The sequence below is a fragment of the Marmota flaviventris genome, chromosome 7 (assembly GCF_047511675.1).
Source record: "Marmota flaviventris isolate mMarFla1 chromosome 7, mMarFla1.hap1, whole genome shotgun sequence".
Lineage (NCBI taxonomy): Eukaryota > Metazoa > Chordata > Mammalia > Rodentia > Sciuridae > Marmota > Marmota flaviventris.
Window position 1 is genome coordinate 111,289,872 of NC_092504.1, and position 12,119 is coordinate 111,301,990.

Sequence of the window (12,119 nt, forward strand, 5' to 3'; positions counted from 1 at the left end):
GGCACATGAAGTTGCTTCACACGTTGATTTATTAAAAACCTTCCCAGTTGGGTGCTGTGGCACATGCTGTAATCCCAGTGGTTCGGGAGGCTAAGGCAGGAGGATCAAAATCAGCCTCAGCAAAAGCAAGACGCTAAGCAATCCAATGAGACCCTATCTCTAAGTAAACTACAAAAAGGGCGGGGGATGTGGCTCAGTGGCCAAGTGCCCCTGAGTTCAATCCCTGCTACCCCCACCCCCCGAAAAAAAGCCTTTTCAATCCTGCAGGCACTGTTTGTGGATGCCGAGAACAGAGCAGTTACAGGACATACCAGGACTGTTCTCATTCTTTAGCCTAGTTTCACGAAGGACAAGAACAGGTCCCAGAGCCAAACTGCAGGGAGTTGTTCAGAGCCTGGATGACAGATCACAGAGCACCTGTCTGCTGTGCTAAGCTTTTGCCACTGTTCTTGCCTTTGCTTAACCACATGCTTGACCTGGTCAAGTGGGCTTCTCATTCATGATTTCTGCTTATTTGTAGCTTCTCTTGTTGCATGGCTCCTGCCCTGCATACTGACTTCTTTGACTTTGCACAGAAATTCCACCAAAGAGAACACAATGAGTCTGTTGGTTTTATTTCTCTGCTAGGCACAGTGCTCATCCAGAAGCACCTTACAGATTGCTGGCAAGCCTATGTTGGCAACTCTTGAGCCAGGCATGTCCTCTCATCCTGCTGCAATCAAGGGAATGGGATCCCTTGATAGTTTTTCCTACCTAGGGCCTGAGCCATGGGGAACATTCCCCTAAAATAAGGAAATGTAACTTGGAGATGCCTCAGTTCACTTTGGTAAAATCCATAAATATCCAACATCTGGCAAAGAGGCTACACCACAATAAGTATACAATATGAGTGAAATGAGCCCCAAGCTATACCTGAAAACATTATACACATTTTCTTCTTAATGCCAAAAGTGGTAATGCCATGATTCTAATTTTCATAGGCTTATGTGAAAAAAAAAATTCCATTCTATATAAATTAAGGAAAACCTCAATTATTTGGTGACATGCTTACTTTGTTGGTTCCTGTCTGGCTCACAGTGTATTTAGGTTAGATAATATTATTGAAATTTCCTTAAATTTTATTCAATTATCTGAAGAAAAAAAATGAAATTTGCTTTGTTGAGGCATTGAGTACCCTGGGCTAAATGTATTTCACTTTCTTCCCTTCTTTATAAAATTGATTGTTTCTGACATTAAATTTACTTCATGTATTTTATTCTAGGCTTAGATATTTCTCCCATCGTAAAAACATGTTATAATCTTAATTGCCCATGAAATGCAGCCTTTTCTAATAGCTTTTAACCTTGCACCGTGTTTCAAACATCTCTATCAATTTTGCTGTTACACAGCAAGTAGCATTATAAAAACCAACTGGGCAATAAGAATAATCTCACAGAGAGGCAGGAATTTTATTGTGCTTGCCTTGTACTTGGCTAAAACATGTATGTCAATAAAAGTACAATTCACAAATTGTTTTTCAAGTCCAGTCAGTGTTTTTGTTTCATTCTCAACTAGGTAAATTTTCATTCACTTTAATGTCTTACATGACATGTTGGTCTTGGTTGCTGTCTTCCCTATTCATTTCCAGTCTATTATTGCCTCCTTTAACAATCTCTGCTCCTTTAAATATTGTTAGTGAATTTTCACAGGATCAGGTGCTTTACCCACCAACAACTTGACTCATGGGTTGCTGCATGACCTTTGTTTTATGTTGTTGTGCTCGGGATTGAACCCAGGGCCTTGTGTATGCAAGACAAGCACTCTACCAACTGAGCAATATTCCCAGCCTGTACCTTTATTTTTTGAGCAAGCTGGTTTTTATAGTTATTTTGTTTACTTTTTAAATTTATGTTGTGCTGGGGATCGAACCCAGTGACTCACACTTGTGAGGCAAGTGCTGTACCACTGAGCCACAACCCCAGCCCCTGAGCAAGCTATTTTTAAAGGAGAATATCATGGACTCAAGAAGAGCTTCCTATTTCTATGACATTAATGTGACAATGTATAAAGAAATACACAGACCTAAGAAGTGTTGATAAATGCCTCCTTACTCAGAGGTTAGAATCACTTATGAACATTGAATTACCAGTGAAATGAAGATGAAACATTAATATATGGATTAAAGTAAAATGCGCACTTTCTAATAGGAAAATGGAGAGAAGCTGAGAAAAATATTTGTGGGGATTTAACTTACATGTATAAAAACACACACCCAGGGGTTTTACCTCTTTGATTAGAGAGAATATCATATTCTCACCCAAACTTTCTACAGTATTCCTAAAACTTGGGTGTATGGGGGGTGAACCTCAGTGGTAGAACACTTGCCTAGTATGCACCAGGCCCTGGTTCAATCCCCAGCACTAGCACCACCAAAAACAGAAAGAAAAGAAAAAAGAAATCCTTGGCAAAGTTTCACTAGTAACACAGATTAAATTTTGTCACTGCTATTGGTTACAATTGGTAAATACTTATTTCTTGAAACCCTGGAGACAGTTCTTCGGCCACAAAGAGGTTAAGTAACTTAAAATACAGAAGGGCAATAATACATAATAGGATTATAAATCATGGCTGATCTTTCATTGTCTCAGTGTCAATAGAATGCAAAAAGTGATAATCAAGAGGCTATTTTCCAAAACATCAGGTTCTTATGATTTTTTTTGGAAAAAATTTTGAGAAAATTAAACTTTTGAATGAAAAAATAGGGGAGTTGCTAGTCATGTGTTTTAAGATAGATAAAAAGCTGGGCACAGTAGTGTACAACTGTAATCCTAGTAACTCAGGAGGCTGAAGCAGGAGAATGAATAAGTTTGAGACCATCCTCAGCAACTTAGATAGAGCCTGTCTTAAAAAACAGAAAGGACTGAGGATGTAGCTCAGTGGTAAAAGCACCCCTAGGTTCAATGCTCAGTAGAAAGGGAGGGAGGGAGGGAAGAAGGGAGGAAGGAAGGAAGGGAGGAAGAAAAAAAGGAAGGACGGACGACTGAATGGAGAGAAGGAGAGAGGGAAGGAAGGGAAGATTGAGCCTCTAATAACCCAGGTATGTGCATAGTAACTTCATTTTTTTTTTTCTGCTTTAATTGTTCAAATTATTTTGGTGGCCAGATTTTCAAAATTCAGCAAAATAGTGCAAATACCTCAGAAAGATTTTTACATTTGGCCAGTGAGCAGTTCCCCTCTCCCGACTCCTTTTTAGCCTTTCTCACCTTTCTAATGGAAAAATGCTTCCTTTCCAGCTTCTGAGACTTATTGAGCGTGCAATAATTTTTTTTATGCCTTGCCTGAGGTTAAGAAATGAGTCCTTGATCTCAAAATATACTTAAAGCAGGCTGCTGCTTAACTGATTTTTCCATTCCAAATATAAGTGTCCTTTTGATAGATTGAAATATTATCCGGATTTACCATTAGAACTCACAGAGGGCAGGAGATGTAGCTCAGTGGTACAGCACTTGTCTAGCATGCGTGAGGCTGTCCCTCCCCAGCACCACAGAAAACAAACCCTCAGAGACAAAACAATATTATATTCTAGTTAGAAGTTCACAATCAATAGCTAAATTGTACTCTTAGTGATCATGAACCTGAAAAATCATTTTCTGTTCTCTGAGGTCCTACTTCTCAGTACATATACTGGGAATCAAAATATTTTGTCCCATACAGATTTTCATTGGGGAAAGGTTGAGAAAAGACAATGTTTAATGCAAATATATTGTGATATCTTCATTTTTCACTGAGCCTTAAGAAACAGTGCCAAATCTGAAGGTGCATATGTTGGTGTTAATAACATTAACGATATTAATCTCTTTGAATCAACAGAAAGCTTCCTTAAAAGAAATAGGCTATTAGACAGTTTCTACCAAGCAAGAAGTTTAGCGTCTTATGCCTCTGGAGTTCGAGCTCTGGCAGTGAGACCGAAGACTTGTTATTTCAGAAATAAAAAGCATGCGCAATTCATTAAGAATATTCACAAGGCTTTATGTTATATTTATTTATTTTCCAGCTTGTACAAACTGGATGTAGAAGCATAAACATAGTACATTTCTACCATCTTCAACAAAAATATAACCAATATGTACAATTATTGTATTAAAAATACAAAAGGGATACAGACTCCACCAATGTCTTTCTAAAAGACATACAGGTACAAGTAGTATCAAAAAGTTATGAGGAAATCACCAGTTAATTGTACATTCTGCACTTGACATCACAGAGCGAACTGAGATTAGCAGTCCTATGTTCTACAATTACTTAATGTTTAGATAACATTTGTGCAACTTGTGGTAGAGCTAGATTTCTGTCTTTCTATATGCACATGAGGTCCATAGCCTATATAATAAAACCGGCAAATAATGCATATTACATGTAAAATTACAAATGCATAAATTGACAATGTAATATATAAGCAAGTAGACAAATGCCATGATACAGAGGAGAATTATTAAATAAAGCACTGACATTGTTTGATACAGTGAAAAAACACTGCAATTCGACTTTTAAAATTTGAAGCTATTTACGTTTATCTACTGATCAATATGATCAGCTGAATTTAATGGAAAAAAAAAATCCAAGACCAGCAGTTCCTCACATTTGAGTACTACTCGGATTGGCAGCCTTCACTTTTCCGGAGTCTGTGCAAAAACAACACAAAAATAGAGTGGAAGGGTCATTTTCAGTCATTATAGGGTTAATAGCAGCTGTGAGCAGATGGTTGCTACACTTAAACTTCTCTCTACGCAGCATCCATAAAGCCACTTACAGGTTAGTCTCTGGTGACTAACCCACCTTGCAAAGGCTGGCATATCTAACCAGACTTTTGATCTTTTATTATGTTTAAAGACTTATTTATTCCCTAATGCCAATTTGATAAAGGGAGGCTGTCTTGAAAGAGCAGTATTAACAGCTGGCATTAGCTCCAACATCCCAAGCTGCTTCCACTGCAATGCTATCCAGTTATAAATGTTTCTTTTAAAAAATAAAAACACAAATATCCTAAATCTCTAAATTAACAAAATCGAAAAATATAACTTAAAAAATGGGGTTTGCCATCCATTTCAATGGAGCAGGACACACCCTCAGATGACACTGCCCTGCCTCCATAAGGCTCACACAGGACACAAGAGTCCTATTTCCCTCCCCTGGCCATGTGCAAACAGTTTTACAAAAGACCCCCACCCACTGGGGAAGGAGTGGATGAGGTGCCTTGGTATTTAAGTAATTGGCTAACATTTTATACTTCCAGGATAGGGCACTTTGAGGGTGAGGCCAGAAGGACATGGGAAGACAGGGTCACAAACCAGGTCTTCCCTTCTTCTTGTGTGGCCACACCCTGTCCGGCATATTTGGTTTTTTTGTTTTTGTTTTTGTTTTGGAAACCCAGGCTGGCAACCCTACTTATGGTTCAAAATAATACTGTAATCATTAAATGGATATAACATTTAATCTCTAAACACAATCTTTAAATTCATTTAAAAAAACAAACAAACAAAAAAAAAAAACATTGTAAACAAGTGGACAAGCACTGTACTCAGAGGATTTCACTGTTTTTCTTTGTCTTCCTTGGTGGGTTAAAGGCCCCAAGTAGTTCATTGGCTAGCTGTTCTCATTATCCCAACGAGACCAAGTGCTAGACTGGATTGAAATCTAAAAGGAAGATTTAAAAAAATCCTTCCAGGCATTGAGAAGTGCAGCCAGAGAGAATCATCTTGTTGTGATGATCTTGGAATTTGGAATGGATACTGTATGATGTGGCAGGCAGCAAAGGTGGGAGCTTGAAGATTGCTGCACTGTGCATTTCAACCAACAAAGTCTGAAAAGTGCCAGGGCAATTTCTTCACAGTATTTCACATGCAAAGGGGAAAGGAAGAAGGGGAGAAGAAGCCCCATGCTGCTTTTAAGGCAGGGAAGGAGGCAAACTGGTCCACCATCCTCAGGATGTGAGTTCCATGGCCCCAGTGCTGGCCCCGTCTTCTTGTGCTCTCCTTTAGGTGGTCACTCTGGATCCACGACAGCCTGTGCCTCAAACAGCAGACACTTGTTCATCTTCTACAAACAAGGCAGGGAAGAAAACAACAAATCAATGAGCAAGCAAGTAATTTCCTATGCTGTAGAGAATACATCACTGATGTACTAATAAAAACAAATCATACATATGTATACATATTCAGCTCATCAAAAACCCTTGTCTGTTTTTTTATGCAATTAACAATTTTAAAAGCTTAAAAATTGATATATAATGCATACGTTCATACACACACACACCCACAAATATATTAACAATACATATACTGTTGTTTATCAGATGCAAAATTATGAGTAATAAATTCATTTAGGAAAGTTATAAAAACATAATGTGCCGTGTTTTTTTTTTTTTTTAAATATTTTTTTAGTTGTCAATGGACCTTTATTGCATTTATTTTATATATGATGCTGAGAATCAAACCCAGTGCCTCGCACATGGTAGGCAAGTGCTCTACCACTGAGCTACCAGACTGTGTTGTTTAATAATACACAGTCATGGGCTGGGTTGTGGCTCAGCGGTAGAGCACTTGACTCTCACGTAAGAGACACTGGGTTCGACCCCAGCATCACATAAAAATAAATAAACAAAATAAAGGTATTGTGTCCATTTACAACTAAAAAAACAAAAAATTCAAAAAAATTATACACAGTCACATACATTAAGAAGTCTAGAAGAATATATAAAAAGATGTTAATAGTGGTTATCTTCAAGTGGCAGATTATGAATAATGTTCATTTATTGTATTTCCTGTTTTTTCTATAATGATATCATAATAAAACAGGTTAAACTGGAAACAAAACGAAAAAGAGAAGGTGGGAGAATATGATTTCCCTCCTGTACTCGATCCAAGAGAGGCAGGTAGGTTTTTAAATTTGTAAAAAGAAGTCAAAAGAGAGAGAAGTATGTCTTCCATCTCCAAGTGTAGGCCAACCCATTAAAAGTCCAAATGTGACATTTTTCATAGAAAACTTGCACCATCCTTGTTTTATAGTTCAAAATGTTCCTTTAAATTCTCACAGTATAAACTTGTAAGATTTTTAATTTTTAACCTTAAAATAGAGCCACAGAAGTACTTTAATTTTACTAAGAATTAGGGAAGACATGCAGGTTGGGGTATTTTAGTGGTTGATCGCTTGCCTCACATGCTGGAGGCTCTGGGTTCCATCCCCAGCACCACAGAAAACAAAAGCCAACAAAAAAATCTAGTAAAGATATCCAGTCACCTGCACGCTTTATTACAAGTGACCCCCTGTAATCTGTGGCCTTTTGAAAGCCACTTAGAAAAAATGCAAAGAAAACCCAGAAACATCTCACATGAAGAAAGCCCTCCAAAGCTTTAACCCTAAACCTGGATTCTTCTTTGTGTGGCCTCTGCAGGGACACAGCTGAGGACAGGTCAGAGCACCGATCCCCCTGGAGCCTCACAGGAGCCCAAGTTCCCCTTTCTTGCAAAGGTTTTAAGAAGACGCATGTACCATCCTCCTCGGCGGAGAAGCCCTGAGACTGGCGAGGGGCGAGGCGTGGGTCGGACTCGCTGGGCTTATGCCACTGAGGTTTGCTCACAGGCCTGCTGCTGGTCGGGGGCCCAGGTGGCTGCTGTCCTGGCGAGGGCCCAGAAGTGTCCGAGGACCGGGCAACCATCCGAGACCTTTGAAGTGCCACGTTGTAGTCCGGAGGTTTCCTGGCTGGGTGGGAATGCCCTTCTGGGAAGTCAGTGATGGGGATTCCAATGTAGCCGGGTGGGGTTGGGGGTGGCTCTCGATACCTGCCCTCCTTTCGTGCTGCAGCAGAAACAATGTTCCAGCTGTTAAGAATTTTGTGGAAGACTACTTCACACTACAAATGTTTATAAAACATGAAAATAATTATTAAAATACCATATACAGTGTTGCAGCAAATGTGTTCTGGTTTGACCAGCCAGGTGTGTGGCTGGCCAGGAAACAGATGTTAACTAAAGCAAATATCCACCACGGTTACCTCTGTGTGGTCAGTGAAGTTACTAGCAATCTAAATATGTTTAAGCATAAACAGACTACTTAAAGAAAATATTGTCTGTAGCTCACTGTTAGGGGCACCTTCTGAGCCTGTGTGGTCCTGGGTTTAATCCCCAGCACTATAAAAAACAAACAACAACAAAAAGCTGCTTGTGACTATAAAATAGTAAGAAGTGTTAACTAGGTGAACACCTAACCCTTAGATTTATTGCTCAGATTAAAGCAAAGCAAGAATATAAAAGGTACATAGTATTATGACTGGAACATGTTTGTACTTGGTGAAAATTACCTTTCTTTCTCTCTCTCCCTGCCCCAGAGACAAACTAGTCTATTCCGTTTTTGGTTTGCTTTTATCAACCTGAGAGTCAATTCCATGTTACTTTCAAGTCTCTAGGCTTCACTGGAAAACAGTGAATTAAAATAAAGTTGAAAAAGTAGTACAGAAAGAGGGATGCCAATTTTGAAACTAAAACTATGAGGTATTTATTTTTCTGCAAATCTTTTTATTAGTTAATGTCTATGACCTACAACATGAAATCTATAAAGGCAAGTAAAACTAAAGTTTTACTGAACTTTCTAGACTCAACTGTTACGAACTAAAAATCATACTTCCTTTCTTTTCAATAAAAATTCTGAGAATGAATTTGTCAACAGAAAACACCTGACAAAGATCTACCTATTGTCAACTCTTGTTACAGTTTAAATCTGTAATGTTCTCTAACGACTCATGGGTTGAAGGTTTGGTCTCTAGATGATGGCATTACTGTAAACTTTGCACATGGGGTCTCACTGGAGGAAGTAGGTCACTGAGGCATGTCCTTGAAGGGAATATTTTGTCCCCAGTCCCTTTCTCTCACATTTTTTGCTTCCTGGATGCCAAGAAATGAGCAGTTTTGCTTTGTCACACCCTCCCCATCTGCCTTACCACAGCCCCCAAAATAATTAAGTGACCATGGACTGAAACTTTTACACTGTGAGCCAAAATAAATCTTTTCTCTTTTAAATTGATTTTCTCAAGTATTTTGTTGCAGTGACAGAAAGCTGTAACTACTGTTATCTCCTTATTTATCTTAGAAGGTTATTAAATTTGACCTCCACTCACAACTATTTGTAAGGCAAAATAGTTACAATGTTCCTACTAATGAAAGTGATGCCCATAATGCCCATATTCCAGATCACTTTACATCAGAAGAGCAGCAGCATCTTTCCGTTACTTATGAATATACTATCTAGGCACTGTTCTGAGTACTTTTCATAGATTTTCTTTCATCCTCACACTAACTCTATTAAAAGCAGAGATTACTAAATTCATTTTATAGATGAGGAAACAAACAGGCAGAGCTTCTTTGTCCAGTATCAGAGAGCTACTACAAAGTAGCAAAACACAGATTCCAACCCTTTCTGCCTCAGTTCAATGCCTGAATCCTTAGTCTTTTACATGATAAGCAATTTCTGCCTTGCTCTAGTGTGCAGAATTTGTTGAGCACAGAAACAGTGTGACAACATAACAAAAATCAATGAAAGGACATTTTGCCATGCTGGGGACTGAACCCAGGGGCTCACACATGCTAGGCAATTTGTCTACTACTGAGCAACACATGACCCCCTTTTAAGTTTTAATTTCAGACAGGGTCTTCCCAAGTACTCAGGTTATCTCAAAATTGCAATCTTCCTGTCTCAGTCTCCTGAGTAGCTAATGTTAAAGCCGTGTACCATACCATGCTTGGCTAATGAAAAGGTTTTATTATGCAAAGGATAATGCAAAGTTCTAAATATAATTTAAGGGTCAACATTTAAAAGATTTTCAATTAAAAAAAAATCCCTTCCCTGTGAAAAATAGGCATCTATTCTGATAATTTTCCAGTTAAAAGAAAAAAAATTAGGTAATAACCATAATGACAGTAGACTGATACTAGGAGCTAAAATTTACTGAATGTTTTACTATATGCAGCTGGGCTCTTAACCACACCATTCATATAAAAATCATGAATTCAGTGCTAATTTGGAAGCCCTGTAAAGCAATGGACAAAATGAGAGAAAGAACCACAAACACAGCAGGGCATGGTGGTGCACACCTGTAATCCCAGTGGCTTGGGAGGTTGAGAAAGGAGGATCATGAGTTCAAAGCCAGCTTCAGCAACTTAGTGAGACCCTGTCTCTAAATTAAAAAAATTAAAAAAAAAAAAAAAAAAAGTGGCGGTCTGGGAATATGGCTCAGTGGTTAAACACCATGGGGTTCAATAAAAAAAAAAAAATACAACCCACAAAATACTTTGACTTTTGAAATAATCAGATTACAGCCATGATCCATATGTGCCAAGACTCCCAGTTTTTAAACTTACCTATGACCCCCTTTGCAGTACTGGGTGTCACAGCTATGTGGGCAGGCACGGGCACAGGTTTGGTTTCTTCTGTGGTTGCAGATGTTGTGCTAGTGCTTTCAGCCTCTATGGAAACATCCTTCCCACCTCTTCGCTTTATTGTTCCTGTGTCACCCTCTGAGTCTTCTCCCCAGTAACCTGTGGAAGAAGCCCAGCTTGCCCGGGATTGGGCCTGTTCAAGACTCTCTCTACTTTGATTCTGCCTGTTATACTTTGCACTATGATCAGAAAACATCATTTGGTCCATATGGCTACTTGAGGCCCATAAACCTGCAGGATCCCCTGAATAATCAAAGTGGGTGTGGCCAAATGGAAGGGTTTCCCAACTTCTCTGGTGCTGGATGGTCTGTATATTATCATGTGAACCACTTGAGCATGATGTCCAGCTTCCCCGACCACTGTCGGCAGCATCGAGGGAAGCACGATCCCCCTGGTCTTGGGAAAGCTCCTCTGTGCTTGGAGAAGAAATTACTGTAGCTGTGGCATATAAGCCTCGGCTCTCAGACATTGGCACATATGATCTAAATGGACAAAACAGATGAAAAGGAAAACAGTGAATGATTTCAATATCTTTTTTTTTCCTAGAAGGATAGCTTTCTCTCATCTCAGAAAGAGGCCGAAAATACCACTGAACTGCATTATAGTGGACAGTTCTGCCATGTCCAGTTTTCTTACCTTTGTCATTACTATAAAATAAGTGCAGAGAGAAAAAGAACAATGACTTGCTAAAGAAGAACATTTTCCCTGCAAGGTTAAGGATGGTTCAACACCATCTGGATACTTAAGGAAGGCAGCTTATACCAAGGAAGTGGTATACAGCTAAACATCACCCTCCACCTCCCACACAAAGCCACAGTGTTCATGCAATAAAGAAGAAGCTTAACTAAAAAGCAATAGGCTCAACAAAAAGAAGATGGTACTTAACAATCCACAAAGGATTCATTCTTTAAAGAGACATGAAAGAAGGGATGTGAAAGAATGCTAAGGAAAGCCATCTACCCTAAGCTGTATTGATCAGGTTCAATCATGGTCCGCCGTTCTGTCCTGCCCACACCTAGGTTTGTTTCCACAATGCTGACAGAATGCCTCTGGCGCCTCTCATCATGGAGCGAGACTGGCACCGAGTCAAAAGAAGAATTGCTGACAATACTGGATCGTGAAGAGATTTCACTGTGACCAGAATCTGAAAAATTATCCACAGTACCACTGGGAGCCAAAGTATAACCTGCATGAGAAACAAAACCACATTAGTTAGACACTCTAGGTTTACAACATAAGACTGAAGTCCATCAAATAGAAGCAAAAAAAAAAAAAAAAAAAAAAAAAAATTGCATGGATATCACCACTGAACTGATTGACCAAGTGACTAAAAGATTAAAGTAAATTTTTACTGATGGGGCTCATTTAATCAAAGGTTAGAGAGGGACACACACACACACACACAATTATAGAAGCTCAGAAAAGATGCAGAAACTATGGCACTATTTGACTATTCTTAATGAATTACACCATTTACTACCATTAAACTACAAAAGGACACTGGGCTGCAGATATAACTCAGTGATGGAGCACTTGCCTAGCATACACCCAAGGCCGGGGTTTGTATCCCAGTACTGGGAAACAACAACAACAACAACTGATTTTTTTTCCCCCAACTGTAAAATCAGTAATCTTGTTTTCAACTTTTAGAGT

At 39.0% G+C, this 12,119-nt stretch overlaps 1 protein-coding gene across 7 annotated transcripts in view; it reads right to left on the reverse strand.

The window, feature by feature from the left end:
* Positions 1–3,987: 3,987 nt before the first annotated feature.
* The window catches only part of Rapgef2 (Rap guanine nucleotide exchange factor 2), a 255,100-nt gene continuing 246,968 nt past the window's right edge, over positions 3,988–12,119 (reverse strand). For all 7 annotated transcript variants that reach the window (XM_071614573.1, XM_071614570.1, XM_071614571.1 and 4 more), the window contains 4 exons: positions 11,427–11,652; positions 10,389–10,948; positions 7,528–7,833; positions 3,988–6,075 (listed from right to left, as the gene is read on the reverse strand). In XM_071614573.1, coding sequence (XP_071470674.1) covers positions 6,050–6,075; positions 7,528–7,833; positions 10,389–10,948; positions 11,427–11,652 — 1,118 coding nt within the window. In that variant the 3' untranslated portion in view covers positions 3,988–6,049. The remainder of the gene's footprint in view (positions 6,076–7,527; positions 7,834–10,388; positions 10,949–11,426; positions 11,653–12,119) is intronic.